At 53.7% G+C, this 23,573-nt stretch overlaps 2 protein-coding genes across 2 annotated transcripts in view; one reads left to right on the top strand and one right to left on the bottom strand.

Moving 5' to 3' along the window:
* The window catches only part of GRK4 (G protein-coupled receptor kinase 4), a 36,076-nt gene extending 35,931 nt beyond the window's left edge, over nucleotides 1-145 (bottom strand). The window contains exon 1 of the mRNA XM_089911351.1: nucleotides 107-145. Coding sequence (XP_089767477.1) covers nucleotides 107-145 — 39 coding nt within the window. The remainder of the gene's footprint in view (nucleotides 1-106) is intronic.
* NOP14 (NOP14 nucleolar protein) lies at nucleotides 59-23,458 on the top strand. Its single transcript, XM_022554925.3, has 18 exons — nucleotides 59-338; nucleotides 3,055-3,189; nucleotides 3,688-3,829; nucleotides 6,949-7,091; nucleotides 7,911-8,045; nucleotides 8,991-9,113; nucleotides 9,893-10,024; nucleotides 10,771-11,029; nucleotides 11,890-12,020; nucleotides 12,561-12,646; nucleotides 13,532-13,667; nucleotides 15,106-15,207; nucleotides 15,711-15,864; nucleotides 17,571-17,730; nucleotides 19,656-19,803; nucleotides 20,312-20,430; nucleotides 20,574-20,729; nucleotides 20,940-23,458. The coding sequence occupies exons 1-18, from the start codon at nucleotides 144-146 to the stop codon at nucleotides 21,037-21,039; spliced, it is 2,556 nt and encodes an 851-aa protein (XP_022410633.1). The 5' UTR covers nucleotides 59-143; the 3' UTR covers nucleotides 21,040-23,458.
* Nucleotides 23,459-23,573: the final 115 nt, after the last annotated feature.

Here is a 23,573-nt window from a genome sequence, read left to right as displayed (position 1 = left end):
AACGTTCCTACGTCTCGCTGGCTCAGTTATCGCGAGACGGGGGCGGCACTCCTAGGCTGCTGGGCCGTGCGTTAGCTCCGGAGGGAGCGCGCGCTCTAGCTGCCACTTCCTCGTCAGCGCCCCGAGGTGCAGTGCGTGTTGCCATGGGGAAGACCAGGTCTGCCGGAGCGCGTGGGAAGGCCCCCGGGGCCCCGGCGGGCGTGCGGGGCTGCCGGGCGAGGCCCAGCGCCAACCCGTTCGAGGTGAAAGTCAACCGGCAGAAGTTCCAGGTCCTGGGCAGGAAGACGCGCCACGACGTGGGGCTGCCCGGGGTGTCGCGCGCGCGGGCCCTCCAGAAGGTGAGCGGGGCGCCGGGCCCTCCGGGGTGGATCACCCCGGCCCCGCCTGCCGGCCGGGACCACCCACGGCCCTGCTCCTCGAACCCCTGCGGCCCCGAGGGGCCGCCGGCAGGCTTGGGCGAGCTACGGACTTACTTTCCGGTGCCCTTTTTCCCTTCTGTAAATCGGCCATGATGGTGGTACGTACATCCTAGGGCCGCCGGGAGGATGGGAAGCGTCCACTTAGAGTTCTCGGGACAGCGCCTGGAGCAGTGAGACGTCGTGTATCGTGTGTGCCATGTGTCAGCTGGACTGTTTTCATCTTCGTGCCTCTGCTTCTGCGTGGGCGGGGACGACATTCCCCTGCAAAACCGCCGTCCCTTCTTGGAGACCCACACACAAGTCCAACTCAGGCAGAGTTCATCACTTCCGCGCTGCCGCGGCCCCTGTGCGAACCTCTTAAAACCTGCCCTCGTTGAGACTTTGAGCTCCGCTGGTTAGGGACAGGATAGGGGGTTACATGCTCAGTAGATGTTTGAAGAAGGAATGTATCGCTCCTTTGAAGCGCACAACCTTGACCCTTGCAGGGTAACTGAAATGCTGCCTTCTTGGAAAGTGTCATAGCCTCCAGCTTTCCTGTGCCTACGGTTCCAGAGTATTCTGTACTTTGAAATTCAGTTCGGGTGGCATTCTCTATGCAGCTTCTGAGACATGCTCATTGGTTTGTTTAACGATATTTGTTGTTACTCTGAGGAGGAGACATTAGTAAGTTAGTGAACAAATTAAAGCACAGAAAGGTCAAGTAAATTTCCCAGGGTCACACAGCTGGTAAAGGCTGGGGTTTGCACTGGGTTTGGACACCTGTGAAGCCTTTATGTGCCACTGAGCCCTTACATTTAAGCTGTGTTCTAGCAGGTGGAGAGGTAAAGGTAAAGTAACACCTGGCCCTGCCTTCATGGGCTCATAATCTGTGTTCTGTCCCACAGCATCTAATCCAGTTGATCTTTTCTTATAAACTTATTTATTTTATTATTTATTTATTTATTTATTTTGGCTGCCTTGGGTCTGTTGCTGCACGCGGGCTTTCTCTTGTTGCGGCGAGAGGGGGCTACTCTTCTTTGCGGTGCGCGGGCTTCTCATTGTGGTGGCTTCTCTTGTTATAGACCACACGGGCTCTAGGTGCGTGGGCTTCAGTAGCTGTGGCATGTGAGCTCAGTAATTGTGGCTCATGGGCTCTAGAGCGCAGGCTCAGTAGTTGTGGCACACTGGCTTCGTTGCTCCACAGCATGTGGGATTTTCCCGGACCAGGGCTCAAACCTGTGTCCCCTGCATTGGCAGGCAGATTCTTAACCATTTCGCCACCAGGGAAACCCCAACTGATCTTTTCTTTTTTTCTTTTTAATAAATTTATTTATTTATTTATGGCTGCGTTGGGTCTTCGTTGCTGTGCACAGGCTTTCTCTAGTTGTGGTGAATAGGGGCTACTCTTCGCTGCAGTGTGTGGGCTTCTCATTGCGGTGGCCTCTCTTGCTGTGGAGCACAGGCTCTAGGCACACGGGCTTCAGTAGTTGTGGCACACAGGCTCAGTAGTTGTGGCGCACGGGCTTAGTTGCTCCACGGCATGTGGGATCTTCCCGGACCAGGGCTCAAACCCATGTCCCCTGCATTGGCAGGCGGATTCTTAACCACTGCGCCACCAGGGAAGTCCCCCCAATTGATCTTTGAATTGAATCAAACATCGTCCTTATTGCAAGGAGCTGGCAGTAATAGTAGACAAGACAAACTTATAGCCGACTCCGATGCACCCCTGCATCACACACCCCAGGGCAGGCTTGTGGGGGCAGATGTGGGGATGGGCATTGCATGGGCTCCAGGCTAGACATGTTTTCCTTTATCATGTAAGCCTCAGTTTTCTCATTTCTCCTTAAGAGCCTGAGGTAGGAACTGCCATTCTCTCCTTCTTACAGGTGAGGCTGTAGGCGCTTCCCAAAGTCCTCGCTGGGAAGTGGTGCAGCTGGTGGGGTTCTGAGTCCTCACTCTCGACTGCACCTCCTGGGCATCACATGCATGTCCATGAATGACCCAGAAAGTGCTGAGAGTATTGGTTTGGGGCTACACGTAACTTTTACCAATAGACAAATACATAAATATGGAATCTGCAAATAGCAAAGACTGACTGTATATACACATAACGTCACGTATATAACAAGCAAAGAGCAGATAGGCAGTGCTGCCGCGGTCTGTGTCTGTAATTGATCGTGATGTCGTCATTGACGTAAATGGCCTCTCAGATCATTGTTCCCTGCTCCCCTTACTCGGCTAGAACCTGAACTCCTCTGGCTTCTTCACCTGGGTGGAGTGACCTCTGCTCGATTGTTCTGCTTTTTTTTGGTTGCCGTCATTTTACTTTAACCTTTGGTATTAGGCATGGAAGTACTAACACACACCCTAGAGAATCCCCTGGGTTCCAGACGTCATCCTCTTTGCTGCCGTTGTATGGCAGCGACCCAGTTTCTCCTCGGTTATTGAGATCAGTCTTTCCAGCCAGTAGATTGGCCTTTTTTGGACTGTTTGTCTCAGTGGCCTGAGGCGTAGAAAATGGCATTTTCCAGTTCCTTAGAGCCAGCGTTGTGTCCCCTTGTGGAAGCACCTCCCCTTTGGTGACTAAGACTGCCAGGCCGTCAGAGCTCAGAGTTGCCAGGACCGGTGAGAGATTGTTCTATGATCTGTTTTTCAGCGCACCCAGACTCTGCTAAAGGAATACAAAGAAAGGGATAAGTCCAACATATTTAGAGATAAACGCTTTGGAGAATACAATAGCAACATAAGCCCGGAGGAGAAGATGATGAAGAGGTTTGCTCTGGAACAACAGGTATGGAAAACAGTCTTTTGCTGTAGTTTTACACAGAAGTCAAATACAAAGAGAAGGCCGTTTCCCCCTTGTTTGTTTATACTTTTGTGAGTGCACAGTGGGTGGGTCTTCAGTCGTGTATCTTGCCTGTCTAGACCAAGGGGGAAGCAGCCTCTTGCACATACCAGTTAGGTGGATAAATATCTTAACCAGAGTGCCCGGCAGTGATGCGTCCTGGGGTTCTGGACTAAACGGCTGCCTTCAACTGGGTCGAGTGGATTGTGGAGCATTCCTGGTGGGTAGAGCTGCACGATTTCCCAGTGCCTTAGGGTGCCCCATTGATTTATTTACCTTCTGTGGGTTCTGTTTATATCCGAATCATTGCTCAAATGACCCAGAATAATCTTAAAGCTACACTGTCACATTGCACAAAAATGGGGGAAAAAATCATTCTTTTTTTGATGTTAAATGGATGTGGAAATTTTAGGAGACTGATTTTCATTTTTTCTATTCTGTCAGCGTCAACACGAAAAGAAAAGCATCTACAACCTAAATGAAGATGAAGAACTAACTCATTACGGCCAGTCTTTGGCAGACATTGAAAAGCATAATGACATTGTCGATAGCGACAGCGATGCCGAGGACCGAGGAGTGCTGTCGGGTGAGGCCTGGGATCAGGGGCAGTCTGCTTAGCACTGACGTTCTTTCTGCCCTGCTTGGACACCTAGAAAATGCAGGTGTAGGTCTTTAAGAATGTGTATATGTAGATAAGATAGACAGCCTGCTGTCTGTCTGTCACAGAAAGCACTTCAGTATCCCTCCTCTTGTTTGAACTTCACCCCAGCTCATTTTACCCGTGAGCTCAGAGAAACAATATGATTTGACCAACCCGTGAGTCAGAGCTGTGGGTAAAACCCACCTCACTAACCCCTAGGACAGCTCTTCTGTACTAACCCACAGTGCTTTGCTACCACTGTTACCAGTTCTGACCCAATGTGTGTACTAACAGTGTTTACTTAGTTCTTTTAGTCTTTGTTTTCTCTGGAACCGCTTATGACAGTTTTGTGGGGGAAGTAACATTGAGCTTCTTCTTTTTAATTTCTTTTTTAAAATTTATTTATTTACTTATTTCATTTTTGGCTGCGTTGGGTCTTCGTTGCGGCGCACAGGCTTCCTCTAGTTGCGGCAAGCCAGGGCTACTTTTCGTTGCGGTGAGCAGGCTTCTCATTGCAGTGGCTTCTCTTGTTGCAGAGCACGGGCTCTAGGCGTGTGGGCTCAGTAGTTGTGGCTCATGGGCTTAGTTGCTCCTCGGCATGTGGGATCTTCCCAGATCAGGGCTCGAACCTGTGTCCCCTGCATTGGCAGGCGGATTCTTAACCACTGGGCCACCAGGGAAGTCCTGAGCTTCTTATTTATAGATAATAACGGAGCAGGTTAAACCGTGGCATTAGTTAACACTGATATACACCTGAACTGAGTTAGGACTCGGTTCAGGTCTGATCATCTTGGGCCCTTTTATAAAGCTGGGGTCATGTCGTAAGTTCGCATCCTTATGATTTAGAATATCCTTTATTTAGCATCTTCAGAACAAAGCTGCACAAAACTAAAACTGACTCAGCGGTTTTTCTGGTGTGTGGAAAGCCAAGCCGTTAAGCCCATGACTGCCTTTTGGTATTTGGGTGATGCGGGGGCAGAAGGCCTAGGAATTAGGGCGGCCTGTGGTTCTGTCCACAGCACCGGGCGGTGGACCACAACTCTGCTGAGGCTTCGTGGTTGAGGAGGGAACATAGTTCACCTTGAGGGCCTTTCTCTTCGCACTTTCCATTGTTCAGGACTTTTTATGCACGCCTCGCTTTAAACACGTTCACCTTCACTGTCACTGAAGGGGACTGCCGTGGCACCTTAACGTTTGGCGGCCTGGTCATTCATCACAAGGTGTCGGCCTCGGCCTCGTTGGTATGATAGGCTGTGACGGTTGGCTGACTAGAGGAGAAGTTGGATTCCCATTCTGCCAGGTGTTGGGTCCTGGGGACTCAACTGTTTATTTGAGGTTTCCTATCCTCCTCTGATGTTTAGTATGAGCTTATGAGAATCCAGGTGACTTGCACATTTCCAGGTAACTGCTTATATTTGAAAATAAATATATTTGCCGTACCTTTTAAAATGAATCATCAGGAAACATTCTGTTTTGTTCAGCTACATAATTTATATGTTCTCCTAGATTAGGAGAATTTCATCTTAAAAATCAACCCTAGTTTTCTAATTAAATCCTATCATCAATATAAACACACTGATGGATTTTTTTTTTTTCTTTTCTCCGAGAATCCTTTTTGGAATCTTTTATATAATACCACCTCGTTAGTTAATGTTTTGTAAATTTTCTTTCCAGAAAATATTGTAAACAATCTTGAATTAGTAGAATGCTAAATGATAGTGTTTTCTAATATGCTAAACTTTGCAGGAAGCAGAGGAATCACTCATTCACTGATTCATTTATTCAGCATGTGCCAGGCAGTGCTCTTGGTTCTGGGGAAATAGCAGTGAGTAAAACCTACCTGCAGCTCAGTTTTCTGGGGAGACCCAGACAGTAAACTAAATAATCAGTAAATCCCGCAGGCCGGTCGGAAGTAGAAGTGCTGTGGGGGAAATGAAGTCGGAGCGGTCTGGGACACGCCAGGTAGTCCTGATTAGGGTCACGAAGGATGTGGCGGTTGTGCAGGCCTCTGGTGGTGTCACGGTCTGGGACCAGCCAGGAGCCTGGCAACTGGAGGGGGCGATGGTACAGACAGGTGGGCTGGGCCCCTGGGGCCACGGGAACAATTTTGGCTTTTACTCAGGAACGGGAGCCAGAGGGACTTGAGTGGGGAAGGACAGAGTTGGCTAGGGCAGGCCAAGAGGTCTTCCTGAAATTCTCTTGTAGGCGCGGGAGGTGGAGAGGAAGCAGGATGCGCAGGGGTGTTTGGGGTACCTGTCAGCCCAGGGGAGGCATCAGGAGAGCAGTGGGGCCCAAGTCCGCAGACAGCCTTGCCTGGAGGAGGGAGCTGCTGCCCAGAGGAGTGAACGTTGGCCTTTAAATCGGGCCAGAGTCTACTGCAGGGGGAGCGAGAGCAGCTTCCAGAAGGAGGCATGATGGGGGTGGCGGAGCGCAGGCGCAGACGGCGGGTTGTGGGCCTGACGGGGTTAGAGGGCCACAGGCAGGAGCTGTTTCTCTTACTGGATGAGATCTGAAGTCAGTTGCTTAGCATCTAAGCCTCTGTTTTCTCTTCCAAGAAATTGGATTTTTTAAAAGTTTCTTTCTATTCCAAAATCGACGATTCCCAGTGTTTTGTTTCTCTCTTCTTCCCTGGTAGCTCAGGCAGCCTAGGAATCAGTGACTCTAGTAGCTGGCTCCACCCCCTGCCCCCCGGGACTTTCTGTGAGACACAGGGAGGGTGTGAAGTGGCCCTGGTCCTGGGCACGTGAGGACCAGGCGTGAGCTAGTTTGCGTTTGCCCATCTTCTGTGAGATGTTAACACATTGGAAAACAGGTTCTTGGTGTTTCCAGTCACTTGGATCACAGCTGCTTGGTCTTTTTATGCCTCTGGGTTTTCTCAGAGGGGCTCATCTTGGGGGTTTGTGTCACTGTGCCTGTAGTCTCACCTGCCGTGGGTGAGAGTTTTCTCTTAAACGTGGAGTCTGCTCTCAGGACCGTGCTTGGAGAAACGTTGGCAGAGCGACTGCAAAACCCACTTCGCAGCCGGGCCTGGCTTCACAGAGGGGTTTTCTGCTCTCTGTCTGCAGCTGAGTTGACGGCGGCCCATTTTGGAGGAGGTGGCGGGCCGCTTCACAAGAAGACCTCTCAACAGCACGGCGAGGAGGGGCAACAGCCGAAGTCACGCAAAGAGCTGATCGAGGAGCTCATCGCCAAATCAAGGCAGGAGAAGGTGCGTCCGCTGCCGTTCTCGCTGCGGAGCAGCACCGCCCGCAGGCTCGCTGCTGAACACTTTCAAGTCTTTTCTCCCTGTGCGGTTTAGGCTGTGTCTAATATTTTCTATGAATTCAATAAAAGCATTCACTTTGAATAAGAATACAAAATGCATTTTAAGTTTCATCAAGCATGTACTTCCTCTTCTTTTTTAAAATTTTATTTATTTATTTATTTATGGCTGTGTCGGGTCTTTGCTGCGCGCGGGCTTTCTCTAGTTGCGGCAAGTGGGGCCTACTCTTCGTTGCAGTTTGCACGCTTCTCATTGCGGTGGCTTCTCGTTGCGGAGCACGGGCTCTAGGCACACGGGCTTCAGTAGTTGTGGCACGCAGGCTCTAGAGCACAGACTCAGTAGTTTTGGCGCAGGGGCTTAGTTGCTCCGTGGCATGTGGGATCTTCCTGGACCAGGGCTCGAACCCGTGTCCCCTGCATTGGCAGGGGGATTCTTAACCACTGCGCTACCACGGAAGCCCCAAGCATTTACTTCTGATGGTTTCTTGGGGTTTTGGTTTTGGTTTGGGGGGAGGGTTGGTTTTAGTGTTTTGGCACGTATCAAGAGTCGCAAAACATCACTGCTTCTGCTAAAGGCAAACTGCTCAGAGCATCTAGAAGAGCAGTTTTACAGCAGGAAGTTCGTTCTGCGTGATGGGATCCTGAGATGCTGATTTCTCGTGGTCTCTTTCTCCGTCGGCATGTTAGGCTGAGCGGTTGTCCAGTGGGGCCTGGACGTCTGCTGGAGGCCGGCAGTAATGGGGTGCCTTCTGTTCTTTTTCCCCAGAGGGAGAGACAGGCTCAACGAGAAGACGCCCTTGAACTCACAGAGAAGCTAGACCAAGACTGGAAAGAAATCCAGACTATCCTGGCCCGTAAAACACCCAAATCCGAGAGCAGAGGTGGAAAGGAGAAACCCAAGGTGGGGTCAGCACCTCACAGGCAGCCTGGGCTCACGACCATTGACCCGGCCTTTCTCTGCAGAAGAGGGGGAGCCAGACATCTGTTCTCCCTTTTAGGACTTAAGTTTTCTGTTAAACTTTTATATTGAGGTATCTGACGTGTGTTACATCAGGGTGGAAATAGACTAAAAGTTACTTCAGTATCTACTCCAGAATAATGAAAGTAAAGAAAATGGTTGTTTCTTGGTATGAGAAGACTTAGTATGTGTATTGATATATACATTTATTTATTTTTCCCCCGGACAATATTTGGTTCCTGCCACATTGCTTTTAGTCTAAATTGTCAGAGAAGGTGCATTCGTTTGAGTTGCTGGTTTCTAGAAAATACTTGGATTTCACCATATTACCTTGTCGTGTGGCCATCTGCACATCTGTGAGTTGACCTTACTGTTGCTTCCCCCAAAATCCCATTTGGGGGGCTTAATGCCTAGATGAGCAAAGTTTAGTTTTTTGTTTGTTTGTTTTTTGTTTTTTTTTGCGGTACGCGGGCCTCTCACTGTTGTGGCCTCTCCCTTTGCGGAGCACAGGCTCCAGATGCGCAGGCTCAGCGGCCATGGCTCACGGGCCCAGCCGCTCCGCAGCATGTGGGATCTTCCCAGACCAGGGCACGAACCCATGTCCTCTGCATCGACAGGTGGACTCTCAACTGCTGCGCCACCAGGGAAGCCCAAGTTTTAGTTTTCTTAAAGCAGATATACTTTAAGAATTTTCGAGGAGCGAATAGTTGTATATGACCTAAAGGCATCCTCGAGACTGATTAGAACAGGCCTCTGTCACACAAGAAGAAAAGACTTAGGCTGTGGTTTAGCTTCTTCCGTAAAGATGTCCAGCCACAGTTGGGGTGTGCAGGAAGCTCGTTATGCAGGTCTTTTCTTTAAAAAAACAATTTCTTCTTTCTGCCCTAGCCTGACGCATACGACATGATGGTTCGTGAGCTCGGCTTTGAAATGAAAGCACCGCCCTCTAACAGGATGAAGACGGAGGAGGAGCTGGCCCAGGAGGAGCGGGAGAGGCTCAAGTGCCTAGAGGTGTCTAGGGGGCGGGGCAGGGGGCGGGGCGAGGCAGGGGCGGGGCAGGGCTGCTCTGGGAAGCTGCTACTACTGGAAAGGCCCTTTCCACCTTGTTGTGTTCAATGGGCTGGAGGTGTGCTGTGTTTTACCAGTGGAATCTTTTTAGTCTCTAAACAAGTTTTATTTTTTTTAACTATAAAAGGAAAAAAAATGCAGATAATACCCAATATAACAAATTAAAAATGACTTTCTTTCTAATCCCTTTACCTCAGAACAGCTGCTAGCGATATAGTGCACTACCTTTTCACCTCTTTTCTCTTAAAGGTTTTTTAAATTTCCTTACGTTACAAAACAAAAATGAAGTGGAGGCATACTGTCGTGCATCTGGCCTTTTCAGTACCCCCCTCGTGGGCCGTCTCCTGTGGCCATTGCATGGTTCATAGGGACAGAGTAGCTGAGCTGCTTGTTAAATGGATGCAGACCTCAGTGTAAAGTGTCCTGTTCCTCTTCTGGGGCCTGGTGGTGAGTGAGGCCGATGGTTGGCCACCATCATTTGGCCAGAAAGCCCTCAGGGTGACAGCTTTTCCTTCCTTGTGACGGGAACATATTTCTGCCGCAGTATTTTTATTTTTGTTAAAATAAGTCTTCCACACGGTGCTTGCCAAGGGTTTGCATGTCTGGTTGAAGAAAGCAGAAGGCAGGCCTGAAGCAGCTGTGACGGCCGAGGGAGCCTGGAGCGTGCGTCCCTGCCACGTGCTCACAGCACGGCAGACAGCTTTTCTGTCTTTCCTGCTCAGGCTGAAAGACTCCGGAGGATGCTTGGAAAGGAGGAGGGTGAACATATTAAGAGACCGAAACACATGTCAGCGGATGACTTAAGTGATGGCTTCGTACTAGACAAAGATGACAGGCGTTTGCTTTCTTACAAAGTAAGATGTTTGCCTTCATTTCCTTTTTTTTTTTTTTTAATTTAAAGCAACACATTTCCTGGTTTTTCACGTGATAGGTTTACCACAGGTGGAAATTGTGAGTCTTTTTAGAAGCAGTTTCTCTGTGGCTCTTTCTAAAGTTGGTGAGGTTTTTCATTCGCGAGCCCCATTAGCTCTATACTCCTCTCCCCTTTCAGAGCGTCGGCCCCACTCGGGGCAGGAAGATAGGAGAAGGCCAGGGGTCTCGAGCAGAAAGGATTCGAAGACGGGAAACTGGGTGCTCGCAAAACAATGGGTTATCTGGGGGAGTCGTCAGGGGTCACCCTCCGATGTTGAGGTCCCGCCACCTCCGCGTGCAGCCCACATGCCAGGAAGCCCCAGCTGTTCCCTAGCCCCACGAGCAGCAGGGCTGCCAGACATTCAGCAGCCGGAGCCTGTCCACTGGGGCGCCTTCCGCATCCTGGACCCCCGCCGCTCCCCAGCAGAGACAAGCCCTGCCCAGAGTCCTGGCGGCAGGGTGTGGGGACTGCGGTTCCCAGGCCTTTAGCCCTGTGACGTGTAGCAGCCCCGCAGGAGGTGGGAGAGAGGCCCCACGCCCGTGGACGGTGCAGCACCGGGCCGCGTGTTCCTGGCAGACAAGTAGCATAAAGCGTCTGCACGTGCATGGCCCTCAGACACGGTCACAGGCTGTGCCAGCTGCTGTCCCCTGAGGAGTGATGCCGCTGGTTCCCACATTCTGTTCCCAGGATGGAAAGATGAACGTCGAGGAAGAGCCGAGCGGGGAAGCCAGTAGCAGTGAGAGCGAAGGGGAAGAGGGCAAAGGCTCGAGCGAGGGGGACCCAGAGGAGAGCGATGGCCCGGACGGCCCCTCGGGCCTGGAGTCTGACGTGCAGAGCAAGGACGGGAGCGAGAGGACCCAGGAGGAGCAGCGTCCGAATCCCGGGGAGCGATCAACAGCCGACGACCGGGAGGCTGCCAGGGCCGAGCTGCCCTATATGTTCGCAGGTAGACAGACAACTGGGGAGTGACCGCAGTGACCTGGTGGCGTCGGCCTCACGGGCTGCGTCATGGAGTGGGACAGGGTACAGGCCTGGACACACTCGCACAGCCCGTCTGTGCTGTCCTGGCTGGCAGACAGGCATGGTCATCCTTCTCCGCGACGCCCCTGGGATCTGACCCGAGTGCTCTGGGCAGCACGTCAGCCTCTGCTATGTGCCTGCAGCAGTTCTGCAGGCCGCCGGCGGAGGTCCCTGCCGCTTGACAAGTCGGCCCTTTGTGGGCAAGGGTGGCCGCGGAGCCGGGCTCAGGCCTCGTGACATGGCATGTAGCACACGGTGGGCTGCTCTGTCCCACGTGCAGACACCCCATCCGGTTCCAGTCCACAGGCCTAAGCTGTCCTGCGACTTAAGGGTGTTTCCAGAGCGGTTGAACCGGCGGGTGGAGCTGGCTGCCGGGGGCATCTCAGGCGTGACACTGCTTTGCTCGCGGGGCTCCTTCCAGCTTCCAGCCTGTTCTGAACGGTCCCGGCGGCCACCCCGCCCGCGCACTGTCCCCTCCTCCCTCCCCGTGTCGGGCATTGGGATTCCTCCTGGAGGGGAGCTTGGGGTCATTTCTTCGTTGAGGCTTGTTGCAGGCAGCCCAGTTTCCTCGAGCCTCACCCTTGGCGGGCATGCGGGCACACGTTAGAAGCAGTGTGGTAATTACACAAAACGAGTGCTTCTATAAAATAGGTGGAAGTATTTCTTTGGGTGAAGTAAAAGATGTTCTATTATTTAATTTGTGTTCAGTTTTTATCTCCGTTACCAGAAATGTAATTCTCATTTTACAAGTTAAGCGTGGAGTGTGTTTTGTATTTATTTTGATAGCTCCCGAATCCTATGAGGAATTGAAGTCTTTATTATCGGGAAGATCGATGGAAGAGCAGCTTTTGGTTGTGGAGAGAATTCAGAAATGCAACCATCCAAGTCTCGCAGTGGGAAACAAAGCAAAACTAGAAGTACGCTGAGTCGTTTGTCTGCAGTGTTGGGAGTGTCAGGGAAGAGCCCTGGTCTGTGTGGGCGTCGTAACCGTGAAGCTGGTAGTCCCGAAGTGCACCCCGTGCTTACGGCCGCGAGATTTCACGGTGGGGTGCGGGTCGGGGGGCAGAGAGCCAGGCCCGGATGTGCGTCAGCTCCAGGGCCACGGCAGGCCCAGGAGGAGGCCGAGCTGTTGACCTCAGTTTACACTGAGTCCACCGCGCGCACCGTCACACAGCAAAGCCAGGCTTTGGGGAAGTAGATAGCTAGGAACGTGCCTCGTCCTCTTTGGCGCCCGGCCGGCGCGCTCCTGGTCTAGGACTGAGGCGTCGCCCGCCGGCCGAGGCAGCACCCAGACCCTGTGCTCTTCGCCCCCGTGCCTGCCTTGGGTCACACGCCCCCTTCGCTGGCCCTGAGGCCCTCGCCCCACCCGGTGCGGGGGCACAGGGGGCAGGGCGTCCTGTGCCGTGGCTCCGTTCTGGGCTCAGCCCTGAGCTCTGGCCCCAACCCTGTTCCTGCAGAAACTGTTTGGCTTCCTTCTGGAATACGTCGGAGATTTGGCTACAAGTGATCCTCCAGACCTTGGCGGAATCAATAAGTTGGTTGTGTAAGTGAAAACGGGGTGCCTTATCTGGAACGTGGGGCTCAGTTGAACAAATTTTGTGCCTTTTAGTAAAGTAGTAGAGTAACTTCGGAGTTATTAAGGCAGCCTTGCCAATGGGCCCACAGCTCGCACAGCTGCGGTGATTTCCATACGCCATCCTGCTCCTAAGTCGTGTTGACGCGCTGCTCCCATTGCCCTAGAGATGGGACCTGCTTTTAACTGCAAACGAATCGACTTTAAGACAGTAGGGTCCCTTCAGTTTATTAATATTTGACGGCGAATTTTCTGTTTCATTCGTCTGCCTGCTGCTGTCCTGCACGGGGTCCCCGGGCCAGGCTCTGCACCAGGCCCCGTGAGAGCAGAGCAGCATGGTGGCTCCTGGCCCCGTGGTGGCTGGAGCAGGGCGCAGCGGGCAGGGTGCTCAGTTGGGAGGGTCCGTGAGAGCAGGTGCCTGGTGGTGCCCTCGGGCTGGCCACCTGCACACCCCTCCACCCCGTGCCAGCCTCTGCGCCCAGGAGTGCTGGTGAGGCACCACTGGGTTCAGGACTGTCAGCCACGTCTGGCCCTTAGAATATGCTCCCCGTGCTGTTACTTGTATAAACAGAGCTACTTTTGCCACCAGTACTGAGAAGTTATGACCAGGTTCTTAGCAAATAACAAAAATGAATATAGGTTATTATAAAACACTATTAGAAAAACTACCTGGATCACCGAGACGGCCAGCCAGGTGTCAGTAAGGAAAAGTGCATTCATCCAGGGGCTTCCAGCTCCAGCTCAGCCGGCACGTGACTTCACAGGAAGATAGATGATAAACGTGGGTGGTTTGAGGGGGTTTCTATGTTTTTGTTACCTATGGACATTCTCCCCTGACATGTCTCTGATGAACAGGCAGTTGTATAACCTTTGCCAGATGTTTCCTGAAGCCGCAAGCAGCGCCGTGAAATTTGTCCTCCGAGATGCCATGCATGACATGGAAGGAATGGTTGAGACCACAGGCCGGGCGGCCTTCCCGGGCCTGGACGTGGTAAGCCAGGGGCGTGTGTCATCTGGCCGTTGACCCGCGGCCGCCAGCTGTCCAGTGTGCTGCCATGGCACAGAGGGGCTGGTGGCTTCAAGAGGGTGGTCTGCCCCAGAGCCTCTGCAGCCATCTGGAGGGCACGCTGGGCCAGGCCTGGAAGGACTGCTGACCTGTTAACAACTAGCTAACGTGGGCCCAGGAGCAAAGTTCCTGGTTTGACTTCTCCGTGAACGGTGCCGTGTTAGTCTTGATGGCAGACCGGGGTGTGTTTTCCTGAGGACCTGAACCTGTGGGCTGGTTGCTCCACCTGATTGTGCACAGCGACCTCTGACCTCTCTGAGGTTTCTGACCGTTTCATGACAGCCATGGGCCGTGTCGTCAGCTCTGGTCACTGAAGAAGTACTGCTCAGTCCGTTCCATTTTCTGGTCTTCGTGTTGAAATGAACTAACGGCGACTGGCAGGAACTTAAAAGTTTGGCTTTAGGGCTTCCCTGGTGGCGCAGTGGTTGAGAGTCCGCCTGCCGATGCAGGGGACACGGGTTCGTGCCCCGGTCCGGGAAGATCCCACATGCCGCAAAGCGGCTGGGCCTGTGAGCCATGGCCGCTGAGCCTGCGCGTCCGGAGCCTGTGCTCCACAACGGGAGGGGCCACAACAGTGAGAGGCCCGCGTACTGCAAAAAAAAAAAAAAAACAAAAGTTTGGCTTTATGTCAATGGATCAGTAGACTCCTTGGGAAGGCATCTGAGCCAGTGTCTGTGGCCTCGGCCCCTTTCTCTGTGTGACCTGGGGTAGGTGGGTGCCCGAGCTGTGGCCGAGGGTATCCAGCCTGCCACCCCGGAGCCTGTCCCCGGCGAGGAGTAGTGGGGAGGCCAGGGGGGTTGGCAGGCTGCCCGGGCTTCCGTCCTGGGCTGCGCGGGCCTGGCCTCTCCCGGCTGTAGGCGGTAGTGATGGCTCAGTGGTACCTGTCCCGTAGGCTGGCGTGAGGTTTCATGAGTTGATGTTGTTACTGAACCAAATTGGGGTCCACCCTTGCCCAGCGCACAGCAAAGACAGCCGACTGGTGCCAGGTTGTGGGGAAGAAACGTGCAGCGTTTACTGCAGGCACCCGTCCAGGAGCACAGGCAGCTCGTGCTCAAGAGACGTGGACTACCTGCTGGCCTTCAGGGGAGGGGTTTTAAAGGCAACATCGAGGGTGAGGGTCCCAGGGTGTGTGACCAGCTCGTGGACTTCCTCTGAGTGGCTGGTGGTGAGCTGACAGGGTGATGTTTCTGGGATCTCAGCAGTAGCCACTTGGTTCCCACCGTCTGGGGTCTGGTGCTCGTGGGCAGCCTGCAGTCACCGTCCTCGGTGGGTGGTGGTCTTAGTTTCCGCAGAACAGCCCAGAGGTACGCGTCAGGTTGTGTGTCTCCCTTCTTTAGCCCGTGTGGTGGCGCTTTCTTTCCAGCTCGTTTACTTGAAAATTGCTGGGATGTTGTTTCCAACCTCTGACTTCCGGCACCCGGTGGTCACGCCTGCGCTGCTGTGTCTGAGCCAGCTGCTAACCAAGGTACGTCAGGGCCTCCCCATCGGAGCCAGCCCTCCCTGGGGCTGAGCGGGGCCGCGGAGACTGGCCCTCCTTGGGCAGGAGTAAGAAAGGCTCGTCAGCGAGGCCTGCGTAGCAGCTCCTTCCCAGAGCTCCCGGGTGAGGTGGCAGAGGGCGTGACCCCAGAAAGCACATGAGGGCATCGTGTCTGATCTGGGGTTCTATTCCCCTCTTGGCTTTAAAAGTCCAAATATCTCCGTTTTCCTTGAGAGGGCGTGTGATCGGTGCCCACTTGCTGTGGCAGTTATCAGCGTTCGCTCCGAAAGGGTGGGACCTTACGGTCACAGGGCCCTGTGCCTGATTGCACGCCACGCGCCTCGACCCTGCCGTGGGGGTGGCGCTCCCCCCCACCCCGTGCAGAGGAAGGTCGGGGCCCGTGGCCCCCCGCGGAAGCCAGGCTGTCTGCCTGGTGCAGTGTTGTGAATGTTGTTCCCAAGTGGACACTGTGCCCTGTGTTCCTTTGCCAGTGTCCCATCCAGTCCCTCCAAGACGTGGTGAAGGGGCTCTTCGTGTGCTGCCTGTTCCTGGACTATGTGTCTCTGTCCCAGAGGTTCATACCTGAGCTCATCAATTTTCTTGTTGGGATTCTTCACATCGCAGCTCCCAACAAGCAGAGCCAAGGTGAGTTGATTGGAGGCAGCGTTTGCAAATATACTGTACTTTAGACTTTTAATAGGAATCGGTATTCATTGTAGAAAGCTTAGGATGTGGGGAAGTTAGAAAGAAGACAAAAGAATCTCAAGTCTCATCATCCAGAGTAGCATCCTTTTTTCCCTGTGTGGATGTGTGTAAACCCACATTTTGAAAAAAATCAGGATCCCACTTTATCTGTCCAGCACAGTAGCCCATTTCCACGTGTGGGGAGTCTGAGCTTAGTGTAAAGTACCCCCCAGGTGGCAAGACTACCTACCAGAAATACATAAAATACTGAGGTTCACTGTATTGACTGTGTGTTGAAACAGTATTTGGGGGGGAGGGTAAATAAAATACATCCATTAAGATTTACCTTTTTGGGGGCTTCCCTGGTGGCTCAGTGGTTGAGAGTCCGCCTGCCGATGCAGGGGACACGGGTTCGTGCCCCGGTCCAGGAAGATCCCACATGCCGCGGAGCGGCTGGGCCCGTGAGCCATGGCCGCTGAGCCTGCGCGTCCGGAGCCTGTGCTCCGCAACGGGAGAGGCCACAGCGGTGAGAGGCCCGCGTACCGCAAAAAAAAAAAAAAAAAAGATTTACCTTTTTGTTTTTACTCGTTTTATGTGGCAACAAGAACACTTTAACTTGTGTAGCTCACGGTGTATCTCTAGTCAGCAGCACCGCTCCTGTAGTTCCTACGATGTTCTGAATGTTGGAAGGAGATCATGGACAGCAGTATTCTGAGAGAGGGTTTCAGCAGTTGTTGCTCTTCAGAACTATCACACCCTCCCCTCCCCTCCCCCACACAGGATGCCGACACTGCTCCCCACGCTTCTGCCCACTCACGCCACGGCTCCCTCGCCCTCCAGGAGCTGCCCACCTTTGTCCCCTCGCTCCTCCATGTCTAGAGGGGCTGCTTTCCCGGCCTCCTTTTCCCTTCCCTGCCCCCTTTTCCCTTCCCTGCCCCCTTTTCCCTTCCCTGCCCCCTTTTCCCTTCCCTGCCCTTCCACTTTCTCCTCGTAACCTCACATGGACACTTGCCTGATTTCTCTGAGCCCCACGCTGCGGGCTCCTCTCTGCCAGCCGTGGGGATGGGCACGGGGTGGGGGACAGCCACACCCCAGGGAGACGTCAGGGTGGCTGCAGTGCTGGAGGAGGGGCCCCGGTGGAGGGCACTGGATGCTGGAGTCGGGACTGGTCAGCGGACTGGCTGTCGCCCGTATGCCCCCCACCCTATGCCCAGCCACCGCCCACTCTGCCGTGCCTGGACCGCACTCGGCCTGGCGCCCTCCCCGGCAGTCCTTTCCGTCTGCTTCGACTGCTCCTCTGAGTGACGGAGGGCTTAAGTCCTGCTCGCTCCCCGGGTCTCTGGAGCAGGCCTTCTCTGGCCTGGTGAGCTCTGCACCCTGCCCCACACCGCCCCAGCTCTCCTGACAAACCCGCCTCACCCTCCTCTGCTTTTCCTTTGTCCGTCGTTTCTTACTGATACTCAGTCTAGTCTGCCCACGAGGGCAGGGGCCTGGTCTGAGCTTGGACTTGGCCCACACACCCCTGTCAAAGCTGTCGCTTGTCTCTGGTGGTAAGCACAGCACGTATTTGTTAGAATGAACTTCCAAAGGCTTCACCCTGCAGAGCCTGCCCTGCGAGCCCGGTAGCCTCAGAGGCCGACTCTGTCCCTGTCCCACTTGGAATCCAGGTTACACTCTGGTGCACCCTTTCAGAGCACTTGGGAAGAACTCGGAGTTGCTCTTGGTTTCTGACGAGGAGGCCACGACCACGTGGCACAGGAGAAGCCTCCCCCTCCAGTGGGCAGGAAGACTGAAAGCCCAGACTGAGACAGAGGCCAACCACACCAGGTACGTGCGGGCCTGGGGCTCCGGGCCGTGGTGCCAGCTTAGACCTCCGAGAGGCCAGGCTGCAAGCCAGACGTGACCCAGCACCCAGCCTTGAAGATGCACCCATGTTATCTCTGTTAACAGATGAAATGATTTTATATGTGGAAAATCCTAAAGGTTCCACAGAAGAGCTATTGGATCTGATAAGTGAATTCAGCAAAGTAGCAGGATACAGAGTCAACGTACAAAAGTCAGTTGTATTTCTACACACAAACAATGAACAGTCTGAAAGGAAATTGCAAAAACAATTCCATCTACAATAGCATCAAAAGGAATAAAATTACTTAAGAATTAGCTTATCCAGGGAGGTGGAAGACTAGTACGATGGAAACTACAAAACATTTGTTGAAAGTACTTAACAAAGACGTGAATGAATGGAAACACGTCTGTGTTCCTGGACTGGGAGACATAATCACCTCCAAATACCACCACGTTAGGGGTTCAGTTTCAACAAGGGGATTTTGTGAGGTCACATCCTTCAGTCTGTAGAAGTAGAATGAGGAGGGGACTAGGACTTTTTCTCCTAAGTCCTTCCATTCTCTGATTTTTAAAAAAATTATGGTTATTTGAATTTTTTTGTTGACATTTATTGTGTTAAAATGCAGATAACATTTACCATCTTAACCATTTTTAAATGTATGGTTCGGTGGCATCTTAAGTACCTTTACACTGTTAAGGAACCGTCACCACCCTCCATCTCCAGAACTTACTCATCTTCCCAAACTGAAACTGTCCCCATTAAACACTGATCCCACGCCACACCACAAGCCCCACCATCCTCCTCCTGTCTGTGGCTTTGACTCCTCTGCTGCGTCTCATATAAGTGGGATCACAGGATTTGTCCTTTTGTGACTTATTTTATTTCACTGAGTGTAGTGTCCTCAATGTTCATCCATGTTTAGCAGGTATCAGAATTTCCTTCCTTTTTAAGGCTGAACCATACTCCATTGTGTGGATGGACCACATTTTGTTTATTCATTCATCCATCAGTGGACACTTGGGTCGCTCCCACTTTTTGGTTATTCTGAATAAGGCTGCTGTGGACATGGGGGTACAAGTATCTATTCCAGTTGCTGCTTTCAGTTCTTCTGGGTTTATACCCAGAGATGGAATTGCTGGGTCAGATGACAGTTTCATTTCTAATTTTTTGAGGAACCTCCATGCTGTTTTCCACCACAGCTGTACCATTTTACATTCCCACCAACAGCATATGAGGGTTCCAATTTCTTCACATCCTTGTCAACACTTAGTAATTTCTGGATTTTTGATGGTAGCCATCCTCATGGGTATGAGGCGGTATCTCATTACGATTCTGCCTTGATTTTCCTAATGATTAGTAATGAACATCTTTCCATGTGCTTGTTGTACATTCATAATCTTTGGAGAAATGTCTGTTCACATCCTGATGGCCATTTTTTTCCATGAAAACCTAACTTTCCCAGAATGTTATTTTCAAAGTATATCTGCTTGATATTGGAAATAGTTTTAGTAATTTAAAAACTACAACGGGGTTTATTTAAGATGAGGGCTCCAGCCATTGTAGTGAGTGAGTCAGTTTTCTTGGGTCTCTCCCAAGAAATGTATATGTGTTACTAAACTTTTTCTTCTGTTTAAAAAACAAAAAACACCGAGTACTCTTTCCAAGTTGTTGCTGCATTTCCCGCAACGTTCTTTCCTATTCAGGGAAGCAGGATGTTTTCTTTAACTCCTGATCCCATCAGCCATCGGGCCGCAGCCGTTGCCCAGGGCAGATGTTTGACCTCAGGGTCCTGCGGCCCAGGCCCACGAGTGGAAGGTTTTCATCTTTGCCAAGATGATGGGCTTTGTTGGTGACGGGGAGGGGCCCTTCCTTCCTGTTCGCCTGAGGCCGGGTGTCACCCATGCAGGCTGTCCTGCCTGGCCGTGTGTCTGGCTCTGGTGCAGCGCTGTGTGACCGTCTATGGCGCCCTGCCCTCCTTCCACGACATCGTGCAGCCCCTGCGAGCCCTCCTGATGGAGCACCTGGCAGCCCGCAGCTGCCCGCCCGAGCTCCAGGTGAGGCCTCCCCTGGCGGGGCCGTGTCCCGGAGTTGGGGCAGGCTGGTGGGCGTTTCTGTCACGGGGGTTCCGGCGCTAGGAATCAAGGCCGGCCGCCCGCATCAGCCTGGGCAGCGGCTCCAGGCCCCGCGCCCCTCCCAGGTCACTCGGGTTCTGAGGATGGTCCGACTGCCCTGCACCAGGCGACAGGAAGCCATGAGGAGCGCCTGCCTTTTGGCCTGGGGGCTCCCCTCTGTACAAATGGGCTGGTCCCCATCGTGTGCTCCCCACGTTCCTCTGGGAGAGACCGTTCTGTTGCTCGATGGGTCTGTAGGTCTGAAGTCCCACCAGGCCAGATGCCACGAGGACGCTGCAGGAAGGTGGAAGCTTCGTGAGAGCCGGGCCTTCTGGGCACAGTGGCTCTGCACCTGCAGCCGCCGGGCTCAGGGGAAGGGGCGGCCCGGAGGGAGGAGCTCCGGAGGCCACGGTGGGCAGGCCAGGCGGTGTCAGCTTTTCTCACGTGTCAGGAGCTGAGTCGGAGCATTTTGACGGAAATGGAAAAGCAGCCGAAGCACTATCGACCGCTGGTCTGTGAGAAGAGCAAGCCGGTGCCGCTGAAACTGTTCACCCCCCGGCTGGTCAAAGTGTGAGTACGGAGGCCCCCCCAGCACCCCAGCCCCAGAGGGGCCTGGGAGTCCGGGGCTGTGGCTGGGGGCGGCCTTGACTGGAGGCCTGGCAGGCTCTGGGTGCGCAGACCCTGCGCCCTCAAGGCTGGCTTTGCACCTTCAGCCTCGAGTTTGGGAAGAAGCAGGGCTGCACAAAGGAGGAGCAGGAAAGGAAGAGACTGATCCATAAGCACAAGCGAGAATTTAAAGGTGCCGTCCGGGAGATCCGCAAGGACAACCAGTTCCTGGCTCGGATGCAGCTCTCAGAGATCATGGAACGGTGAGGGGCGACGGGGTCTGGCAGGTGCTGGTGTGGGTGCTGGGCCGGGGTGAGGGCGGGCCAGGGGGCCTGCTCCCCTCACTTGTCCTCTGTCCTGGGCGGAGTTGCAGGCCCCACGCGGATGTGAACTGCTATTGGGTCAGATAGGAAAAAGGGTAAGATGTCCTCCAAAAAGTATCCAAAAATGGGCTTTTTTTTTTTTTTTTAAAGGGACGCGGAAAGAAAACGAAAAGTGAAGCAGCTTTTTAACAGCCTGGCCACACAGGAAGGTGAATGGAAGGCTCTGAAGAGGAAGAAGTTCAAAAAATAAATTATGTTTTATAAATCAGACAAGGAGATGCTATGTAATGAATGCCGTAAGGGGTGCTGTAACGTCAAGAGTTACTTTCCTGTACTTCTCTTCATGTTAAAACGCCTCTCCTGACGTATTGCACTTTTGGAACACGGCCAAGCCTCTGTGGGAGCTACATGCCGATAAACTGTGAATCACCTCTATTCCTCACTTCCAGACAGTCCTCAGTTAATCACAAGGCTTGGGACTGATGGGATTCAGGCTAATGTTTTTGGTCAACCAAGCATATTTGCCTTGAGGTGTATAATTCAGTGTTACTTAATGTTACATAAATTTTCAGTCATCAGTGAAACAAGTTTGCACATAGTTTAGAAATCAGAAAAGAAAGAAATCACCCGTAATCCCGGCACCCCAGCAGCCATGATCGGCTTTGCCCCAATCCATACCCAGTCTTGATTAATGCTTTGGAGTGCCAGGCCGCTGTGAAGGCAGGAGGGGTTGGGCTGCATCTGCATTGACCCAGGAGGCTTCATAAGGACACAGGAGCCACCTGCCCGCCCTTGCGGCCCTGGGGGGCTACGGCCTTGCACAGAATGCTGCCTCCCTGTGCAGGTGCAGAGGTGGGCAGGTCCCCCAGCCCCCGTGCCCTGCCCCCAGTCTCCGAGAGTGAGGCACTGGTCCTCACACCCCAGGTGACCATGCGGCACGTGGCAGAGGCCTCACCGTCAGCTGGCAGCCCTGCCGGGTGGCCCTAACACTCACATCAAGAACCCATCCTTGGGACTTCCCTGGAGGCGCAGTGGTTAAGAATCCGCCTGCCAATGCAGGGGACACGGGTTCGAGCCCTGGTCCGGGAGGATCCCACATGCCGTGGAGCAACTAAGCCCGTGCGCCACAACTACTGAGCCTGCACTCTAGAACCCACAAGCCACAACTACTGAAGCCTGCGCGCCTAGAGCCCGTGCTCCGCAACAAGAGAAGCCACGGCAATGAGAAGCGCATGCACTGCAACAAGGAGTAGCCTCCGCTCGCCGCAACTAGAGAAAGCCCGCGCAGCAACGAAGAGCCAACAGAGCCAGAAATAAATTTTAGAAAATGAAGCCCATCCCTGAGATCACAGCCACAGAAGTGACCATGGAGAGATTGGAGGATTAGCCAGACTGGACATGTGGGAAGAGGGTGACTGATTCTGGCTCCCCCAACGGGGAGGCTGGTGGGGAGAATCGGGAGTTTGATTTGGGGCGCTGTTAGGCCGTGTTGGGGCTCAGAAGGGCAGAGGGACAGGGCCAGAGCGCCCCCTGGTGGCAGGCGTAAGGGACAGATGAGGCCACGTTGGATGAGATTTCTGCATCTTTACCTTCTTTCTAGGATTGTTCAGAGATAGGTGTTTGCCAGGTGCGTGGCTCCACAGATCTCGAAGGCCCTGGCAGGTGTCGGGGCCACAAACGGGGCTGGCTTCACCTCGCTGTGTAGGCCTAGCCTGCTGTTAACATCGTGCAGACTCAAGACTCCACCCACACGTAAACCCTCCTGCAGCTGTTGCTACTTAAATTCGCCAAGCCGCTGATCACGGGGGGGCCTGCTGCTGAGTTCTGTGGCGGTGGAACGTGCCAGCAACAAGCTGATAAAGCCCCAGCTTTGGGTCCTGGGTCGCCCGAGCACACCCACCTCTGCCCACCCTGGCCTCTCCACTCCACTGCAGGCACAGTCCTTGGAAATGTCAGTATCCATGTGGATGGCCCGTCCCAGCCCTGCCTCCTACTCCTTGCAAAGGGGCGTGTGTAGAAGGAGTCGTGCAAGAAGGGGGTTATGAAGCCAGAGTGTTTCCATGTGAGTACGTTTGCCGACATATTGCCCAGCTCTTCCTCCCCTCTGCCGCGCGCCCACCAGCTCTTACCTCCGCTGTGTCATGTGAAGGCTTCTAAGCGGGGGTAGCACGGCTCAGGTGGAAGAGGCGAGCATCCCCTGAGCCTCCATAAAGGAACGCGTGTCCTCAGGGAGAGCTAACACGTGTTCTCTTTGGTCGTAGGGGGAACAATTATATGTTAGGCAAAGTGTGACTGCTTGGATGTTTGAAATTTAGTGTCGTTTTCGGAGAGGTGCATGAGTGCTGAGCTGACGGGGTGGACTGTCCTCCCGGATAGTTCGGCCATAGACGCCTGAATTCCAAGGGACGGAAGGGAAGCAGGAGGTGCTGGCAGGTCCGGAAGTCCAGAACCTCCAGCTGCCGTGGGGTCTCCCCCAGCGCGGGCCCAGGACCGAGCGCGCCCTGGGGGCACCTGCTCCTCCCCGCTGACCCCGGGGCAGGCGAGGCACCGGAAAGTCCTGACCTCACGCCCCCTCCTCCTCGCCGGCCCGGCCGAGGCCCCAGGGTGGGCGAACCCGCGCCCCCGCGCCCCCGCGCAGATGCCGCGTATCTGCGGGCGTATTTTGGACGGGAGTGGACGATGCGAGGAGGGTCCGGTCAGGGTGGACCCCGCCCAACGGCCCTCCGGACGGAGCGCCCAAAACCCCGAGGTCCTCAGCGGGCGGGTCGTCACTCGGGCGCAGTG

The sequence above is a fragment of the Delphinapterus leucas genome, chromosome 5 (assembly GCF_059928025.1).
Source record: "Delphinapterus leucas isolate spDelLeu-1000000601 "Yukka" chromosome 5, BTC_Dleu_Yukka2, whole genome shotgun sequence".
Classification (NCBI taxonomy): Eukaryota; Metazoa; Chordata; class Mammalia; order Artiodactyla; family Monodontidae; genus Delphinapterus; species Delphinapterus leucas.
Note: the sequence above shows the minus strand (reverse complement) of the source record. Positions and strands in the feature narration are given on the sequence as shown.

Bases quoted from the DNA above. Each gene is read 5' to 3' on its own strand.
- NOP14 (XM_022554925.3), top strand. From the start codon at position 144: ATGGGGAAGACCAGGTCTGCCGGAGCGCGTGGGAAGGCCCCCGGGGCC. The intron at 19,804-20,311 runs GTGAGGCCTCCC...CTCACGTGTCAG, and splicing joins GCTGCCCGCCCGAGCTCCAG to GAGCTGAGTCGGAGCATTTT. The intron at 20,730-20,939 runs GTGAGGGGCGAC...TTTTTTTTAAAG, and splicing joins CTCTCAGAGATCATGGAACG to GGACGCGGAAAGAAAACGAA.